Consider the following 21,149-nt stretch of genomic DNA (forward strand, 5'->3'; position numbering starts at 1 on the left):
GCACTTAGCACCAGGAGATCAGCATTTCAGCATTATGTTTGAGAGCCATCTTAAGCAGCAAAATCACCAACAAAATGCAAAGAAATGCCAAAACATGTTGCTAATTAGACAGCACAAGATATATTTATTTATGGTATAGGAGCTGCAGCAAGAAGGCAGGGTTGTTGCCTTTACCTCAGTTGAGAACTGTGCTCCAGGTGACTTCAATTTTTCCTATGAGCATACATGCCCCTGTTGATTAATGGCCTCGAATGTGCTTGAAATTTTGATTTTGGAGCCACACAGAAGGTTTTGTAGATGAATGAGTAAGTGTAGAATGTGTGAATGATTTGTCTACAGCATTCTCTTGTTGGGTTTATTTGTTTTGTGTCACTTGAGGTAATGAATTAAACTACTCGGAACATTAAAATAGATCTTTGTGAGCATGTATTTTCAGTTCTTAGGTAAATACCTGGGAGTAGAATTGCTATGTCAAGGGGGTAGGTATATCCTTAGCTTTAAGAAGCTGGCGGAATCTTTCCTAATGCATTGTGTTAGTGTGCACTCCTTTCTGCTTCTGAAGTGTCGGTCTGGCTCCTGTGGCCTTAAACAACACTGGAGGGGCCTCTAAGGTCAATGAACCATGGCCTGAATTAGAGAAGCTGCTGGTGCAGTAGAGGTTCTGAGAGAAAATACCTCCCTCCCTCTGATTTCCTCCTGTGCCGGCAGCCTTGCTTCACATTCAACGAACAGTCAGGATAGGAATGATGATTGGAGCTCAGAGGCTAACAGTCAGTAACTGGGACAGCAGTGTCCTGGGCAGCTGGCAGCACAGTTCCCGTGGAGATGAGCACCTCTGGGATGTGTCTTTCATTCACCACGTAGTTGCTGCCTCCTTGTATGTTAGTATCATTACTGGGAACTCACATGGTGAACACGGATATAAAAATTTCCTGCAACTTCCTGCAGAAATCTGTTGGGCTGGCCCCAGTAGACTCTCATTTCAATAGATGATAGATAGATACAACTTTTCGGTGGGTGATGGATATCAGCTAAGATATGTAATGTGATTTAGGAAGCTATTACTGTGGAAACGTATATGCTGCAGGTGAAGGTGTTTATTGCAGCATCATTATACTGGTGAAAAACTGGAGAACATGCCATGTTCTTGAGCAAGGTACTCAATAATTACACGGTGGTTATTGTCATAAGGAGAATATTTATTTAGTAATCACTTGAAACGTGAGAGAGTGCTAACATAGAAAGGTTTCATATGCAAACAAACACAAACACAAATATAGAACAAAGAGAAAGTAGCAAGGCATTATGTTGGCTAAACTAGCAAGTAGAGTCCATATAAAGATATACATGTATATTGTAGAAAATTTTGTGTAGACATAATAGAAATTAATCATAGTATTTACGTGTACAAGATGAATAGGAGAATCGTACACTGGTGAGGGGGAATTTGTTTTCTATTCCTCTATAAAATTTTATTTTCTAACCAGGAGTTGTTTTAAATGAAAGTTGTTCTTAAAAAGGTAAATATAAATACTATAAATGTAATTTTACTATCTTACTCAGCATCCCGGCTGCTCTCAGTTTTATATACTATTAATATTTGTGGGAGTCCGGTATATTGCTCCTTCTGCCTGTACCTCTCACTTCAGGCAGGTCAGGAAGGTGCCCTGGTAGCATTTAGCACCTAAGGGAATATAGGAATGAGCAGCACAGTTGGACTGCATGCAGGGTGGAGAGCCTGGAAGGGTCTGTGGCATTCACAGGCTGTGGGGTTAGGGTGCATGGAAGTTTCTCTCTCATCTTTCCCTCTTCCCAGGTTCCCATATCTGTGGTCAGAGTATCTGGTAGGTGGAATGCAGAGATCATCGGGAAAAGATGGGGTTCCTGGGGATTGGGATGAAGGAAAACTTTTGATAGAGGCTATTTGGTGGCTGTTGGGTTTTGATATGTTTTAGAGCCAGTTGAGGTGTCTTCTGTTTGTGGGTCACTAGGCTCTGCAGGGCTGAATGGAATCAGGGAGACACAGAAGAGAGCAGGGTCTGGCAATTTTTTGACTGTTTTGATGACAACCAGGACTTGGGGTCTGAGGGGAGGCCAGCTGGGTGCTGAGAAACACCTTGCCCCAGAGATTTCAAGTTTGCCCATTTAGAACTTTTCCATGTTCTAAACTTGATTAGCCTCGAGAGGAAAAGGGAACAGTTTCTCTGACTCTATTTTCACTGATTCTCTAGGGATCCTCTGAACTTGACAGATTTAGTTAATCAGTGAATCAGTCTCTCTGGGGACAGACAGGTGAAGGAAAAAAGGAGAGAAAGACATAGAAAGCCATGGTTGGGCTCTCACAGCACTTTGATCACTAGACTTTCCCCTAAGGTGCTGGTGCGAGGTGTTCCCTCTTTCCCTGAGTGTGGAGAGAGCAATAGTTTGCTGTGACCAAAGGCCTTGCCCAGCACTCGTCAAGCAGGGGCACCCAGGGCTGACCACAGAGCCACAGAACTTTGCAGTCCAGTCCCCTTCTCTGGAGGTGAGTGTCTGCCAGTGGTTCCCCTCTGTGAAGGAGCTAGCAGGAGAGGATGAGGATAGGAAGTTCTGGGCTTTGCTACCATGTAGAAGAAAGACACCTGGAACATGAAGAATGGATTAAGCGAGCTGCACGGTGAACCCATTTCCTTCAGAGCAGAAAGCACATTTTGCTGTTCTGAGTGCTGGTGACAGACAGAGCTCTCTGACATGACCTGAGACCCTGCTCTCTCATCCCTCCCTATTTCTTCTGTGTATGCTTCCTGTTCTGTAGGGGATCCCCAGGAAGAGAGGCCACAGATTGACCAGACACGTCCTCTGTAAAGAGTGAAAGAGAGTCCTATCCTGTAAGCAGAAGGAAAAGCATGTCAGGATGGATACTCTTTGTTCATTCATTAACCTGTCTGTGACTCATTCACTGATTTATTTAGTGAATAAATATTAAAAGCATACTTGTTCACACTGTGTCAGGCTCTGTTCTAGGCACTGGAGGTGTCACGGTGAACAAGGAAGAAAACAATCTTTGTGGTAGTTCAATTTCAGCTTCTGGTGAGAGCTAATAAGGGGAAAATACAGCTTCAAGAGAGAACAAAGTGTGAAGAGGCACATGTGTAGCTTTAGAAAGTCTGGAAGGGCCACAGGATTTGAGACCTTAGAGCAGCCAGCTGCAGGTGGTGAGGGCCTTGCTGCTACTGCTGCTGGTAAGTCGTTTCAGTTGTGTCCGACTCTGTGCGACCCCATAGACGGCAGCCCAGCAGGCTCCCCCGTCCCTGGGATTCTCAAGGCAAGAACACTGGAGTGGGTTGGCATTTCCTTCTCCAATGCATGTAAGTAAAAAGTGAGAGTGAAGTCACTCAGTCGTGTCTGACTCTTAGCAACCCCATGGACTGTAGCCCACCAGGCTCCTCTGTCCATGATATTTTCCGGGCCAGAGTACTGGAGTGAGGTGCAATTGCCTTCCTCAGGTGAGGGCCTTACCTTATTGAATTATCCAGTGGAGCTCAGGGTGATCCTTTTTGATATTTTCTGACAGTTTTCCTTATTTGTAGGACTCAGGAGACAATAGAGGACTTCGATGAGCAAATGTGGCCTGGGGACGTTTCCACACCTCCTATAGTACTCAGATAATAATGGGTTGAAGTAGGGATGCACTGCACCTTTGGATGTCTCTTCTTCCTAGAGCTAGAAATCTGAAACTCCAGAAGGCCAGCAGTTGCTACCATTAAATCATAGCTCCTTTCTAGTTTCTGGTCCGAGATTATGCAGTAGGGACGGGAGTGATGGAAGCTGGCAAAGACAGTCCCAGCCTCTTCACTCTTCCTGTTCCCCTACATTCTGCAGTCCCCTGGTGACAAGAGGAATCATCAGTCTGAGCTGGAAATCACTAACTAGGTTCTGCTGAAGCTCTTCCTGTTAGGAGGAGACACACTGAGTGAAATGGGAGAGAGAAAGGGACTTTTTTCATAGGAATAAGGAGGAAGAAATGGAGAGCTCCCTCCAGGGAGGCTGCTGCCCAGAAGTCAGGAAAAGACTCAATAGTTTGTCTCAAAACAGCTCTTGTCTTAGGCCATCGACCCCATCTCCCTGCCTGTCATCCTTCCCAAGAGGCAGAAATGATACAGACAACTGAATTGAAATCTTTAAAGGGAAGATAAGGCAAATGAATCTGCATTCAAAGGAAGGAAGGAGAAGGAACCATGTCTCAGTGAGACTGACTAGGAATACTTTCTTGTAGCTGCTGAGGTGCAGCAGTTATCTCAGGGCATGGATGTCAGAGACAGATTACGACACTCGGAATGGAAGGGTCATGATGTAGGTCATGATGTCGTGGCCAGGGAATTAGACAAGGTGGTGAGGGATGGTGGCAGAGCTGGAGTCCAAATGTCCAGTGAATTGAGAGACAAATGTGATTCTTGGTTTGGTGTGTCCTTATAATGATACTGGTGATTATTTCTTATCTTACTGGAGATACACACTTATCTTCATATATTATATATTTGTTATTTTTCAGTCACTAAGTCGTGTCCGACTCTCTGTGACCCCACGGACTGTAGGCCACCATCCTCCTCTGTCTGTGGGATTTCCCAGACAAGATCCTGGAGGGAGTTGCCATTTTCTTCTCCAGGCGTCTTCCTGGATCCAGTATCTAACCTGTTTCTCCCACGATGGCAGGCATATTCTTTACCACTGAACCACCAGGGAAGCCCACATATTGTTTATAAAACATTTAACATCAACTTTGTACTGAGAATAGTGAAATATGAACCCAGCTGGTCATTCTGTGGAGCCTGAAAGAGCAAGAGATAATATCCTGTCAACCTGTGAATGTCTTTAGTGCGTTGAAATTAGCAGCATGTTGTCTCTCCTTTGCCCTCCAGATTTCAAAAAGAGAAGAAGCACCCAGCTAAATGTTGAAAAATTACTCTAGCACCACGGAATTTTATCTCCTTGGTTTTCCTGGCTCTAAAGAACTACGTGATATTCTTTTTGCCACTTTCTTTTCCTTTTACTTGGTGACAATGGTGGGAAATATCCTCATTATTGTGGTTGTCTGTGTTGATAAACGTCTGCAGACCCCCATGTATTTCTTCCTGGGTCACCTCTTTGTCCTAGAGATGCTGACCACAACCGTGACTGTCCCCTTGATGCTCTGGGGTCTGCTACTTCCTGGGATGCAGGCAATATCCTTGACAGCCTGTTGTGTACAACTGTATCTGTACCTGTCTTTGGGAATATCGGAGTTCATATTATTTGCTGCGATGGCTGTGGATCGTTATGTGGCTGTCTGTAACCCTCTGCGGTACATCATCATTATGAACAGCCATACCTGTCTCTGGGTGGTAGTTGTGTCCTGGGTATTTGGCTTCCTGTTTGAAATCTGGCCAGTCTATGCCACGTTTCATCTTACTTTCTGCAAATCAAATGTGCTAGACCATTTTTACTGTGACCGAGGACAGCTATTCAAGCTATCGTGTGATAATAGCCTTTTCACTGAATTTATTCTTTTTTTAATGGCCGTTTTTGTACTTTTTGGTTCTTTGATCCCTACAATTGTCTCCTACACCTACATCATCTCCACCATCCTCAAGATCCCTTCAGGATCTGGCTGCTGGAAAGCCTTCTCTACATGTGCCTCCCACTTCACCTGTGTCGTGATCGGCTACAGCAGCTGCTTGTTCCTCTATGTGAAACCCAAGCAAACGCAGGCCGCTGAGTACAACAGGGTAGCCTCACTGATGGTGGTAGTGGTGAGCCCTTTTCTGAACCCTTTTATCTTCACCCTCCGAAATGACAAATTCACAGAGGTGTTTTGAGGTGCCATGAAAAGCTTCTATCGACTCCTCAAGGCTTAGCTGTTGTAAGGACCGCCATGGATTCATCATCTTGGGCCTGAGTAAGCTGAGAGCTCTGATTCAAATCTGAAATAGTCATTTTCATCATCAAGTAGTTTATGGTCTATGATGTAACTTTTAGCTTTTGGTAATCACTTCCTTATTTTTCACTGGATACATTCATTTATACACATTATTCTAGTTAAAACACACCTTGCAAAATAAATTTAATAGGACTTACCAGATGATCCAGTGGTAAAGAATCCACCTGTCAATGCAGGAGACCTGGTTTCAATACCTGGCCCAGAATATCCAACGTGCCATGGGCAACTAAGTTTGTGTACCACAAATGCTGAAGCCTCTGTGCCCTAGAGCCTGTGCTCTGCAAAAGAGAAGCCATCACAATAAGAAATCTGAGCCCCAACTAGAGAGTAGCCATGCCTCACCCCAACTAGCAAAAGCCCATGTGTAGCAAAAAGACTCAGCACAGCCAAAAAAATAATAATAAATAAAAACAAAACAAATAACATAAAATAAAGAAAATAAATTTAACAACTAAAAATATGAAAGATGTTCATGGTTTTTAAAACAACGCTGAGATATTTGAATGTGAAGTGTGTAGAAAAGAATCAATTCTCTGACAGCTGACCTAAATGTTTGAATCTAGGTGCTGGGTCATCTTTACCTATATTATCCTGTGTTTCCCTGTTTTCTCAAAGCGTCAGCTTACCATATGATTTCCATGAGTGATGCCAAGTCCAACTCCAGGGTTTAACCTTTTCTTGAGGCTTCTGGCCCAAGGTGCAACAGTGATAGTGCCTTCCTTGAATTTTTATCAACTAGTAGTTGTAAGAGGAATTCACGCTTTACCAACATCAAGGTTGAATGTGTTAATACAGACAAATCTCTATCTATAATACTAGAAGTTTAGTTTGTGAAAATATTTAGCTCTAGGAAATGGATCAGAAGACTCAAGCAGATGGGGGGAAGGACACTGATGTTCCATCATTCTATTTGATTTTTGACTATGACTTGTGTTCATTTTATGAAAAATGGCATTTGTTTTTGCAAATGTAATAATAAATATTTCAGATGTGATTTTGCAGTTTTACTTACCATCTCAGCCATTCTCACTTTTATGTAGCATTTTTGGGATTAATTTTGAATGTTTTTTAAACCTTTATCCCTCCATCCTAGCAGCTGAGGTTTTTGAGCAGGGCTCCAAAACCCAATCGCATTTGAGGACCTAGAGGGAAACGTATGGCTGAACAACCCCACTTGGAATGCATGCATGCTGGAGAGATGGGAATGAGCCAGGGCATTAACACATTGGCGGTAGAGTAGGTGGCAGATTCTCTCTGTGGATCTCTGACAGGATCCATAAATATGACCAGAGGGTGTGTGGTCCAGAGAGGGCAGAGAACATCTGGGAAAGATGGGCTTCTTATAACCCTGGAGATGAAGACAGAATCTGGACAGACCATTTGGCCACTAGGTTTTTGACAAGCATCTTGAATCCACTGGTGGGTTCACAGCTTGTGGGTGGCTTAGGCTCTGTAGGGCTCCATGTAGTCAGGAAGAAGCACATAGCAGCTGTGTTGGCTGATTGTGACAGCTGGGAACGTGTGGTAGTGGGTAAGGAAGGTCCAGGGAGTAAGGCGGCCTGGGTGTTGAGAAGCTCCTGACTGGGAGCTTTCAGTTTTGCCCACTGCACAAAAACATCCATGGTCTCCAACTTGATTAGCCTGAGGTGGGAAGAGTGGAAAATTTTCAGCTTTTCCTTGACTATATCCCTAGTGTGTCTCTTAACCTGTTCAAATTTTTTCCTCAGTGAATAACTATCCTTGAGGGTAGACAAGGAAGAGGAGGAAAGAGGCAGAGAGAATGAGAGACAGGGAGACAACCTGATTCCTCTTAGCACCATTATTTCTGTACTTCTTTAAGGTTCTGTGCTTGGCTAGTTATTCCTCATTATGAGTGAAGACAGCAGAATCAGAATGTCTCCCAAGCATTGCCTTGTATTAGCCATGTAGGGGTGGTGGTTGATGGCTGAAGGGCAGGTGACCTTTTAGTCCTTCCCCTTCTCTTGAAATGAATGTCTTAGAAGCGATTCTCCTCTTGAAGGAGAGAATAGCAAAGCATCTCTTTGGGAAGCCTGAGCTGGGCTGGCTTCTCAAACAAGGAGTAAAGTGAGGCAGCTGCAGAGTAGATCAGCTGTACTTCAGATCATCCCTCCATAGCAAAGAGCAGGGTGAGGATGCGCAGTGCTGGGTGTAGGCCCAGCCCTCTGCGTGAGAGACTGCAACCCTGCTCCCTCTTCATCTCTTCTTTATGCCACTTCTCAGTTTGTAACGGGTCTGCAGCAAGAGAGATTTCAGGTTGGGTGGACAATGCTTTAGGAAAGAGTGAGTGGAGGGAATGCTAGTCAGGTTGGATATTCTTTGTCTATTGTATTGTTCTTTAATCTACTGATTGATATATTCACTGAATAATATTTATAGAGTGCTGGGAGCCAGCGTGAGGAACTCCGCCCATGGCAAAGGTCATGAGGAAGGAGGCTTCGGCATATGCAAAGGTGGGATCAAGCCTCAGGAAACCCCCCTTGTTCCTGAGCATCTGCCCCCAAAACCAGAGTCTGCCTACTTTACTACACCTCTGACTTTATGGGGGGCTTTCCCCCATCACCTCTCTTGGAGGAGTTAACCTTCTGCTCCAGTTAATAAAAATTCCTGGGCGTGACAAGAGTGTTTCAACTTATGAACTCCTCTGAAGGTTATCTAGCCTGCCTGTACAGGTTCGTCCGGCCACATGTGATTGTTTACAGCCTCCCAACTGTGAGAGGCACGAGATGTTTTAGACTTACTAAAGGCAGATTCTTTTAGGAAGTTAGAAATTATTAGTATAGTGGGTTAATTAGGAATTGTATTGGTGAAGGGTTTTTCATTTGTTGAGCCAATATTTGCTGCTAAGTCTCCATATTCCCTGCCCTTATAATGAATATATAACTAGCATATAGGAGAAATAAGTATTAACCTTTAGATTAATCATGTTAACCTTCAGTTCAGTTCAGTTCAGTTCAGTCACTCAGTCATATCTGACTCTTTGTGACCCCATGAATCGCAGCATGCCAGGCCTCCCTCTCCATCACCAACTCCCGGAGTTCACTCAGACTTGCGTCCATTGAGTCAGTGATGCCATTCAGCCATCTCATCCTCTGTCACCCCCTTCTTCTTCTACCCCTAATCCCTCCCAGCATCAAAGTCTTTTCCAATGAGTCAGCTCTTTGCATGAGGTGGCCAAAGTATTGGAGTTTCAGCTTTAGCATCATTCCTTCCAAAGAAATCCCAGGGTTGATCTCCTTCAGAATGGACTGGTTGGATCTCCTTGCAGTCCAAGGGACTCTCAAGAGTCTTCTCCAACACCACAGTTCAAAAGCATCAATTCTTCAGCGCTCAGCCTTCTTCACAGTCCAACTCTCACATCCATACATGACTACTGGAAAAACCATAGCCTTGACTAGATGGACCTTAGTCGGCAAAGTAACGCCTCTTCTTTTGAATATGCTAACCTTAGGCTAAGTAAATTTCTTTCTTAATTGTAGCCCACTACACCCTCACCCTATAGGAATGCAACTTTATCTGGTACCTTTGGAGAGTGGTGCCTGGTTTAAGAAAAATCACCCCTGGAATATGAATTTTTTGGTTATCAGAAAGAAAGGATCATAAAATGTCAGCAGGCCTTATGGCCAGAAGATGATGTAAAACCCCTAAGACCTTTATGTATACTTTTATATGAAGCACCTGATTTTGATAAAGGTCAGAACTGCTGACCCCCACGTGACTTTAAAATTTCCATTTGTCTCTATGTGTAACAAAAGGTATATAAACAAACCTAAAAATAAAGAAATCAGATCAGTTTCTGGAAAGACTGATTCCCCCATGTTGTTCTTTCTTGTTCTCCGTTTTTCTGGCTGAATTTCCATCTGGAGCATGGGTGCTCGCCAAGCCTGCTAATTTTGCCCTGGCATATAAGTTCCACGCGAGAGGGAGCCCAAGGCGGCTCACCCTTCAATATTCAAGTGGGCGCTGGTGGTCTGCCTAGGTGGTGCAAGCCTCTTGTCTCAAACCTTTATTGGTATCCCACGTAAACCAAGTTATTCAGCCTCTTTTTCTCCACTAATTTTCCTACTATGCTATTTCTTTCTAATCTCCCTCTATATCTTTAATTAAGCAATTAATTCCTAGGACCCTGACTCCATCTCCACTTCGAATTACCCTGGATCCACCAGGGCTGGACCCCGGCATTAGAGTACACATTTTATCAGACTCTCTTATCACTGGTTGTGATACTAGAATGCTGAAGAACGTGCCTTCAGGTACTTAATTCTAATGTGGAATTTTAATGTTAAATGATAAGTACAAATGTAATATGATTTGAGATATTGATGGAAGCCAACAGAAATAGAAATACAGCCTAGAGAGTTTAGAGAATGAGATTTTGTATGTATTGTTATTCCAGCAATGAGACTAAAAGGGGTTAATTGAGCAAAGGTATGCATGCAGCGAGCAAGGAGCCTGGCAACTAAGGGACACAGTACCATCTGGTTTGGCATTTTCTAGCATTTTTCTTACCCTAGTGAAAGTGAAAGTGAAATTGCTCAGTTGTGTCTGACTCTTTGCAACCCCATGGACTGTAGCCTACTAGGCTCCTCTGTCCATGGGATTTTCCAGGCAATAGTACTGGAGTGGATTGCCATTTCCTTCTCCAGGGGATCTTCCCGACCCAGGAATTGAACCCGGCTCTCCCACGCTGTAGACAGACACTTTACCATCTGAGCCACCAGGGAAGTCCCTAGGGCTCTGGACAAAATAGAAAAGTCATAGACAAGCAGATACATTTTTGGAGACTTTACAAATTGCTCTATGAAGCTGAGATGATGGCAGTTTGGTCCGAGGGACAGAGTATCTATTTGAAGGTCTGGCTCCTTTCTGCAGCTAGAGATTTGGGAACCTCAGAATATAGAGGATGTTGTCTCTAAATTTTCACTGCTCTTTTGTTTCATGATCCCCAGATGGAGACTGTGTAGGATAGATGAGACACAGGGATGAAAGTCTGATCCTCTTCATTTGTTGGGACCTCTCATCTCTCATGGCATGTGATCACACGTAGAAATATAATGTCAGAACTTAAGGTCATCAACTTGAAGCTGGCTGGGTTCTTCGTGCTTAGAGGAGACACATTCACTAAAAGCACAGATGGAGGAAGACTTTTATCACAAGAATAAAGTTGAAGATACTGGATAATCCACACTTCTGGAAGCCAGCTCCCCAGAAATAAGGGAATGATTCAATACTCTGTGTCAAATTGTTTTATGACAATGTCCTTGATAGGCTCAGATTCTCAACAGCACCCCTAAAGTGATACATAAAACAGGCAACAACTTTAAAATGCATATAATCCAAATGAAGCCTGAGTTCAGTGGATACAAAGAAAAGAAGTAACCATGTCTGGGTGGGATTCTCAAGGCAAACTTTCTTTTGTTTTGTTTGCATCATGGGGCTTGCAGGATCTTAGTTCCCCTACCGTGGATTGACCTGGAAACCCTGGCATTGAAAGCTCTGAGTCCTAACCAGTGGGACCAACAGAGATTCCCAGGAATATTTTCTTAAAACTGTTAATATACAGCAGTTTTTTCAGGATGTGGGCAAGACTGGCACAGAACACAGTTTACATCCAATTACAATACAGTGGTTTCCCTGATGATTTCAGTAGTTATTTCTTTTCTCAGTCCTTCAAACTCCAAAGTGACAAATTCATAGGAGCACATCAGGATGGAATGAAACTATGTTGTAGATGTTCATTTCAGGAGATATTTGCAAGATAATTGTCTTTACTTCCTCAATGCCTCCTCCTAACTGTCCTATAAAAGAACCTGGCATCCACACCCCTACAAAATGGTTATTTTGAGACATTAATCTGCCATCTTCTTGGTCAACCGGCTTTCCAAATAAAATTGTGTTCCTTGCCTCAATACCTCATTTCTTGGCTATGTTGACTAAAAAGATACACAACTTGAGAGTTGTCAGTGAGTTTTATTTGGGGCAAAATGAGGACTGAAACCCAGGAGTTAACACTTCAGATAGGTCTGAGAAACTGCTCCAAAGAGGCAGTGGGGGAAGGTCATTAAATAAGATTTTGGTGAAGGGGCAGTTCAATGCAATAAAACGCTTGCTTTACAAAAGGTTTTTTGCTAGTCACGAGGATCTGATGTCACCATGAAGGGATTTAGTGCTTTCCTAAATATGAAGAGATGCAAGGATTGGGATCTTGAAATTAGTTCCTGAAAATATCTATCTAAAGACTTGTTCCATTGGCAAAATGCTGTTAGCCTTTGCCCTGCTTCATTTTGTACTCCAAGGCCAAACTTGCCTGTTACTCCGGGTACTTCTTGACCAGTTAGTCATAAAGGAAATCAACCCTGAATATTCACTGGAAGGGCTGATGCTGAAGCTGAAGCTCCAATATTTTGGCCATCTGATGTGAAGAGCCAACTCATTGGAAAGGACCCTGATGCTGGGAAAGATTGAAGGCAAGAGGAGAAGGGGATGACAGGGAGTGAAATGACTGGATGGCATAATTGATGCAATGGACATGAGTTTGAGCAAACCATGGGAGATAGTGAAGGACAGGGAAGCCTGGTGGGCTGCAGTCCATTAGGTCACAAAGAGTCAGACACGACTGAGCAACTGAACAACAACAACAAAAGACCTGTTCCCCCAGATTCCCTGGAGCATAGAGTGCCTCACTCTCACCCTGAGCTCCCTCAGGGTGTGTTGAACTGCACAGGGTTCAGTCTTTCCAGAAGCAGATGGCAAATACCCTTGGTAAGTGCCAATTTCTAATTGACAGTTAACCAAATGTGTTTTTACTGATTAAATCTTCCTTTCATCAACTAATCAGCATGTAACTTTGTTATATGTTTGTTTCTATTCAATGCTGCTGCTGCTTCTAAGTTGCATCAGTCTATTCAATGACACCTTGCTCAATATGTATTATTGATCCATGAAGATTGACACACAGCCAACAGCTTGTAACTCATGCTTGCAGAATTTTAGCAAACATGTATTTTAAATAATGAAGCGTGTATAATACTTATCTAAACTTATTTTCCCCATAAGGCACATAACAGCCTTCTTACCCTTAGCACCAGGAGATAAGCATTTCAGCATTATGCTTCAGTTCAGTTCAGTCACTCAGTCATGTCCAAGTCTTTGCCACCCCATGGACTGCAGCACACCCAGCTTCCCTGTCCATCAGCAACTCCCAGAACTTACTCAAACTCATGTCCATCGAGTTGGTGATGCCATCCAACCATCTCATCCTCTGTCATCCCCTTCTCCTCCTGCTTTCAATCTTTCCCAGCATCAGGGTCTTTTCCAATGAGTCAGTTCTTTGCATCAGTCCTTCCAATGAGCATTCAGGACTGATTTCCTTTAGGATTGACTGGTTTGATCTCCTTGCAGTCCAAGGGACTCTCAAGAGTCTCCTCCAACAGCACAGTTCAAAAGCATCAATTCTTTGGTGCTCAGCTTTCTTTATGGTTGAACTCTCATATGACTACTGGAAAAACCATATCTTTGACTAGATGGACCTTTGTTGGTAAAGTAATGTCTCTGCTTTTTATTAGGCTATCTAGGTTTGTTATAGCTTTTCTTCCAAGGAGCAAGTATCTTTTTATTTCATGGCTGTAGTCACCATCTGCAGTGATTTTTGAGTCCAAGAAAATAAAGTCTGTCACTGTTTCCATTATTTTCCCATCTATTTGCCATGAAGTGATGGGACTGGATGCCATGATCTTCATTTTTTGAATGTTGAGTTTTAAGCCAATTTTTTCACTCTCCTCTCTCACTTTCATCAAGAGGTTCTTTAGTTCCTTTTCACTTTCTGCCATAGGGTGGTTTCATTTACATATCTGAGGTTTATTGATATTTCTCCCTGCATCTTGCTTCCAGCTTGTGCTTCATCCAGATCAGCATTTCATATGATGTACTCTGCATATGAGTTAAATAAGCAGAGTGACAATATACAGCTTTGATGTACTTCTTTCCCTATTTGGAACCAGTCTGTTGTTCCATGTCCAATTCTAACTGTTGCTTCTTGACTTACATACAGATTTCTCAGGAGGCAGATAAGGTGGTCTGGTATTCCCATATCTTTAAGAATTTTCCAGTTTGCAAAAACATTATGCTTCAGTTCAGTTCAGTTTCTCAGTCATGTCTGACTCTTTGCAACCCCATGAATCGCAGCACGCCAGGCCTCCCTGTCCATCACCAACCCCCAGAGTTCACTCAGACTCATGTCCATCGAGTCAGTGATGCCATCCAGCCATCTCATCCTCTGTTGTCCCCTTCTCCTCCTGCTCCCAATCCCTCCCAGCATGAGAGTCTTTTCCAATGAGCCAACTGTTTGCATGAGGTGACCAAAGTACTGGAGTTTCAGCTTTAGCATCATTCCTTCCAAAGAACACTGAGGGCTGATCTCCTTCAGAATGGACTGGTTGGATCTCCTTGCAGTCCAGGGGACTCTCAAGCGTCTTCTCCAACACCATATTTCAAAAGCATCAATTCTTCGGTGCTCAGCCTTCTTCACAGTCCAATTCTCACATCCATACATGACCACTGGAAAAACCATAGCCTTGACTAGATGGACCTTAGCGGGCAAAGTAATGTCTCTGTTTTTCAGTATGCTATCTAGGTTGGTCATAACTTTTCTTCCAAGGAGTAAGTGTCTTTTAATTTCATGGCTGCAGTCACCATCTGAAGTGATTTTGGAGCACCCCCAAAATAAAGTCTGACACTGTTTCCACTGTTTCCCCATCTATTTCCCATGAAGTGATGGGACTGGAGGCCATGATCTTCGTTTTCTGAATGTTGAGCTTTAAGCCAATTTTTTCACTCTCCTCTCTCACTTTCATCAAGAGGCGTTTTTTTTAGTTCCTCTTCACTTTCTGCCATAAGGGTAGTATCATCTGTATATCTGAGGTTATTGATATTTCTCCCGGCAATCTTGATTCCAGCTTGTGTTTCTTCCAGTCCAGCGTTTCTCATGATGTACTCTGTATATAAGTTAAATAAGCAGGGTGACAATATACAGCCTTGACGTCCTCCTTTTCCTGTCATCAAATTGGACAATCTTAAAGGAAATCAACCCTGAATACTCTTTGGAAGTACTGATGCTGAAGCTGAAGCTCCAGTACTTTGGGCACCTGATGAGAATGGCTGACTTATTGGAAAATCACCTCATACTGGGAGATCGAAGACTTAAAGAAGAGGGTGACAGAGGATGATATGGTTGTATGGCATCACATATCAATGGACATGAATTTGGGCAAACTCCGGAAGATGGTGAAGGACATGGAAGCCTGGCATGCTGCAGTTCATGGGGTCGCAAAGAGTCAGATACGTCTTGGTAACTGAAAAGCAACAATAGCTTAAGCAGCAAAATCACCAATGAAATGCAAACAAATTTCAAAAACATGTTGCTAATTGGACAGTACAAAAGACATTTATTTACAGTATAGAAGCTGCAACAAGGTTGTGCCTTCTTCAACCTCAGTTGAGAACATGTACTCCAGGTGTCTCCAGTTTTCTGCTATGAGCATACATGCCCATGTTGATTAATGACCTTTAGTAATTGCTTGGAAATACTGATTTTGGAGCTATGCATAAGTTTATGTGAGTAGATGAATGCGCAAATACAGAATATGTGAATAATGAAGATTGACACTACCATTCTTTTGTTGGGGCTATTTGTTTTGTATCACTTGATGTAAAAGAATTAAACTGCTAGGAACATCAGAACAGACATCTTTGTGAAGATGTATCTTTTCATTTCTTAGGTAAATTTCTGGGAGCAGAATTGCTGTGTCCTAGTAGCTATATCCTTAGCTTTAAGAAACGGACAGAATTTTTCCTAATGGGTTTTGTTGCTGTACATTTCTTCCTACTTTTGAAGTGTCTGTTGTGCTCCTGTGGCCATAAACATCACTGTAGGGACATGTAGGGTCAATGAACCATGTCCTGAATTGAGGAGGTTGGCTTTGCAATAAGGGTTCTGAGACGAAACGTCTACCTACCTTACCTCCCTCAGATGTCCTCATGTGCCAGTAGCCTTGCTTCACATACTACAGTCTTGATAGGAGCTGACACATTTGGAGCTCAGAGGCTGAGAGGCAGTAGCTGAGACAGCAGTGTCTTGGGCAGCTGTCATCACAGTTCCCATGGGGATGAGGAACCCTGGGATGTTTCTTCCCTTCATAATGTAATTACTGTCTCCTTGTATGTTAGTATGATTACTGGGAAGGTCATATGGTGAACACGAGAATAAAAATTCCTTCAACTTCCTGTGGAAATCTGTCTGGGTGACCCCAATATAATGTCCTTTCAAGATTATAAATTGATACAACTTTTTGGAGGGTGATTGGAAAGCAGCTAAGAAATGTAATATGATTTAGAAGCTGTTACTGTACAAATGTACATGTTACAGGTAAAGGTATTTATAGAGGTATGCATGTGTATGATAGAAAATTTCTGTATGGACCTAACAGAAATTAATCATAGTATTTAGATGTATGAGATGGTGAGGAGAATCGTACAATGGTGAGAGGGAATTTGTTTTCTATTCCTCTGTAAAACTTTATTTTCTTACCAGGAGTTGTTTTAAATGGAGTTGTTTTCAAGGTAATTATAAATATTTAAAATGTAATTTTGCTATCTTATTCAGCATCCCGGCTGTTCTCACTTTTATATACTATTAATATTTGTGGGAGTCAGTCCTGTATATTGCTCCTTCTGCCTGTACGTCTCACTTCAGGCAGGTCAGGAAGGTGCCCTGGTAGCATTTGGCACCTAAGGGAATATGTGAATGAGCCGCACAGTTGGACTGCATGCAGGATCGAGAGCCTGAAAGGGTCTGTGGCATTCACAGGCTGTGGGGTTAGGGTGCATGGCCATTTCTCTCTCATCTTTCCCTCTTCCCAGGTTCCCATAACTGTGGTCAGAGAGTACCTGGTAGGTGGAATGCAGAGATCACCAGGAAAAGATGGGGTTCCTGGGGATTGGGATGAAGGAAAACTTTTGATAGAGGCTATTTGGTGGCTGTTGGGTTTTGATATGTTTTAGAGCCAGTTGAGGTGTCTTCTGTTTGTGGGTCACTAGGCTCTGCAGGGCTGAATGGAATCAGGGAGACACAGAAGAGAGCAGGGTCTGGCAATTTTTTGACTGTTTTGATGACAACCAGGACTTGGGGTCTGAGGGGAGGCCAGCTGGGTGCTGAGAAACTCCTTGCCTCAGAGATTTCAAGTTTGCCCGTTTAGAATTTTTCCATGTTCTAAACTTGATTAGCCTCGAGAGGAAAAGGGAAAAGTTTCTCTGACTCTCTTTTCACTACTTCTCTAGGGATTCTCTGAACTTAACAGATTTAGTTCCTCAGTGAATCGGTCTCCCTGGGGACAGAGAGGCAAAGGAAAAACGGAGAGAGAGACACAGAGAACCATGGTCAGGCTCTCACAGCACTTTTATCACTTTGATTTCCCCTGAGGTGCTGGTGCGAGGTGTTCCCTCTTTCCCTGAGAGTGGAGAGAGTGGTAGTTTGCTGTGGCCTGCAGACCTTGCCCAGCACTCGTCATGTGAGGGGGCACCTGGGCTGATCCCAGAGCCGTAGAACTTTGCAGTCCAGTCCTCTTCTCTGGAGATGAGCGTCTGCCAGTGGTTTCCCTCTGTGAAGGATTTAGCAGGAGAGGATTGGAATAAGAAGTTCTGGGCTTTGCTACCATGTAGAAGAAAGACACCTGGAACATGAAGAATGGATTAAGCGAGCTGCACGGTGAACCCATTCCCTTCAGAGCAGAAAGCACATTTTGCTGTTCTGAGTGCTGGTGACAGACAGAGCTCTCTGACATGACCTGAGACCCTGCTCTCTCATCCCTCCCTATTTCTTCTGTGTATACTTCCTGTTCTGTTGGGGATCCCCAGGAAGAGAGGCCACAGATTGACCAGACACATCCTCTGTAAAGAGTGAAAGAGAGTCCTATCCTGTAAGCAGAAGGAAAAGCAGGTGAATATGGATACTCTTTGTTCATTTGTTGACCTGTTTGTGATTCATTCACTGATTTATCTACTGAGTAAACATTAAAAGAGGACAGGTTTACGCTGTGTCGTACTTTGTTCTTGGCACCAGAGATGTGACGATGAATGAAAAAGACAAGCTTCCTTGAGTTACTTCAATTTCAGCTTCTGATGAGCACTAATATCCGGAAAATACAGCCTAAAGAGAGTACAGAGTGTGAAGAGGCACATGTGTAGCTTTAGAGATTCTGGAAGTGCCCCAGGGTCATAGACGTTTGAGCACTGAGCTGTATGTGGTGAGGGAAGGAATCCAGTTAATCTCAGGAGCTCAGAGTGAGCCATTTTGATATTTTCTGACACCTTTCCTTACTTGCAGGACTCAGGAGACAATTGAGAACATAGGTGAGTAAATATTCTCTAGGGACTTCCCATACTGCCGCAGGTTCCTAGGTCCAAGGCTGGTTGAACACAGGGACATATTTCCCATTTGAAAGTCTCTTCTTGCTAGAACTAGAAATTTGAAGTCCCAGACAAGCAGAGCATGCTGCCTTGTATCATAGCTACCTGTAGTTCCTGGTTCCAGATTTTGCAGCAGGAATGGCAGTGATGGAAGTTGGCGAGGGGAGTGCCAGGGTCTTCACTTCACCTGTTCCCCTCCACTCTGCGGTCCCCTGGTGACAAGAGGACTCATCACCTCTGAGCTAGAAGTCACAGACTGGGAGCCAGTGAGGCTTCTCCTATTGAGGGGGCACATCCACTGTAATGAGCAGAAGAAAGTGACTTTTACCATAAGAGTAAGGAGGAAAAATTGGACAGTCAGCTCCAGGAAACTGGCTCCCGGAAGTCTGGAAAAGCCTCAATAGTTTGTCTCAAAATAGCTCTTATCTTATGACATCATCCTGAGTGGACCCCACCCCCCTGCCTGTCATGCTTCCCAGGAAGAATGATGATACAGATAACTAAATTGAAAACTTCAAAGTGAAGGTGAGGCAAATGAATCTGTGTTCAAAGGAAACAAGGAGAAGGAACCATGTCTCAGTGAGATTGACTAGGAATACTTTCTTGGAACTGTTGAAATGCAGCAGTTATTTCAGGGCATGGACATAACAGGCCCAGAAGACAGATTAGTTCACTCAGGATGGAAGGGGTCATGGTCTAAATGAGTATGTTGTGTCTAGGGAAGTTGATAAGGTGATCAAGGAAGGGTGCAGGCAGAATGTCTAGTGAATTGAGAGACAAGGGTGATTCCTGGGGTGGGTGTGATCTTACACATAGAGTGGTGTTGGTGATTATTTCTTACTTACCTGGACATGCCCACTTATCTTCATATATTATGCATGTAGTTCGTAAAACACTTAATATCAACTTTTTATAGGGAACAGTGAAATGTGGACCCTGCTGCTCATTCTATGGAGCCTGAGAGCAGGAGGGGATATTTGTCAAACTGTGAATGTCTGCCGGGGTCCAGCCCTGGTGGATCCAGGGTGATTCGAAGGTGGGGATGGAGTCAGCGTCTTTGGAAAAATACATATTTAATCACAGATATAGAGAGATTAGAAATGGATAGTGTAGTAGGAAGATTAGTGGAGAAAAAGAGGCTGAATAACTTGGATCACGTGGAATAGCATCCATGCTCCAGATGGGAATTCAGCCAGAAAAACAGGAGCAAGAAAGAAGCGACATGGGGGAATCAGTCTTTCCGGAAACTGATCCAATTTCTTTATTTTGGGGTTTGCTTATATACCTTTTGTTACACATAGGGATGAATACAGAGTCACGCGGGAGTCAGCAGTCCTGACCTTTATCAAAATCAGGTGCTTCACATAAATGTATAAAAAAGGTACATCATCTTCTGGCCGTGAGTGAGACCTGCTGACATTTTATGATCCTTTCTTTCCGATAACCATAAAACTTATTTCTTCCAAGGGTGTTTTTTCTTAAACCAGGCACCACCCTCCAAATAAAGTTACATTCCTATAGGGTGAGGGTGTAGTGAGTTACAATCAAGAAAGGAATTTATTTAACCCAAGGTTAACATGATTAGTCTTAAAGGTTAATACTTATTTCTCCTATATGCTTAAAGGTTAATACTTATTTCTCCTATATGTTAGTTATATTCATTATAAGGGTAGGGAACATGGAGATTTAGCAGCAAACATCAGCCCAACAAATGAAAATCCTTTCACCAATGTTCCCCTTAAGATCTATTTAGTCTTAAGATATGATAAAGTTACATTTTTACATAGCAAGGACACAGTGATTTATAACAAAGTACAGTGATCTATTACAAAAGAGAAAATCCATTAACTCAAAAAGTCTAGTATTGCTAACATCAAAAACTACTATATTTCCTTTTCTATATTCCAAATACATTGATTTATATATTCCCAGGTGCCTAAGGATATGGAGGCCTGGCGGCAATCATTGACTCAACAATGAGAAAAAGCCCTATGCTAATTAAGACTCTCAAAATACTCCAAAACTCTCTGTGCTGTTTATGGTTAAGAGGTAGTAAACAATCATGTGCCTAGTGGCAGGAGTATGGATAATCCTGTCACACAAGCTAGTCTGTCAGCAGAGAGGTTTGACCTGAGACATCCTTGTCCCACCCAGAGCAGGGAATTAGCAGCAATTATTGACACAACAAATGAAAACCCTTCACCAATATAACTCCTAACCAACCCACTATACTAATAATTTCTAACTCCCCAAAAGAATTTGCCTTTAGTAAGTCTAAAACATCTCGTGCCTCTCAGATTTGGAGGCTGTAAACATGTGGCCAGGCGAACCTATACAGGTGGGCTAGATAACCTTCAGAGGAGTCCGTAAGCTGAAACACGCTTGTCACGCCCAAGAATTTTTATTGCCTTGGAGCTGCACGTTTACTCCTTCTCCAAGAAAAACGGTTATGGGGGAGAGCCTCCCATAAAGTCAGAGGTGTAGGTGAGAGCATAAAACAGACTCTGGTTTTGGGGGTAGATGCTCAGGAACAGGGGGTTTCCTGAGGCTTGATCACGCCTTTGCATATGCCAAGCCTCCTTCCTCACGACCTTTGCCATGGGCGGAGTTCCTCACTCTGGCTCCCGGCAAATGTCTTTAGTGATTTGAAATTAATGGCATTTTGTCTTTCCTTTGCCCTCTAGATTTCAAAAACAGAAAAGCACACAGCTAA

General features: G+C 43.1%; 1 protein-coding gene across 1 annotated transcript; it reads left to right on the top strand.

Annotated features, from left to right (window-relative positions):
- The first annotated feature begins 4,928 nt into the window (after positions 1-4,928).
- LOC101112897 (olfactory receptor 9A4-like) lies at positions 4,929-5,834 on the top strand. The gene has a single exon (XM_012177471.3). The coding sequence runs from the start codon at positions 4,929-4,931 to the stop codon at positions 5,832-5,834; it is 906 nt and encodes a 301-aa protein (XP_012032861.3).
- Positions 5,835-21,149: the final 15,315 nt, after the last annotated feature.

Source organism: Ovis aries, chromosome 4, assembly GCF_016772045.2.
Source record: "Ovis aries strain OAR_USU_Benz2616 breed Rambouillet chromosome 4, ARS-UI_Ramb_v3.0, whole genome shotgun sequence".
In the NCBI taxonomy this organism is placed as follows: Eukaryota; Metazoa; Chordata; class Mammalia; order Artiodactyla; family Bovidae; genus Ovis; species Ovis aries.

Bases quoted from the DNA above. Each gene is read 5' to 3' on its own strand.
- LOC101112897 (XM_012177471.3), top strand. From the start codon at position 4,929: ATGTTGAAAAATTACTCTAGCACCACGGAATTTTATCTCCTTGGTTTT.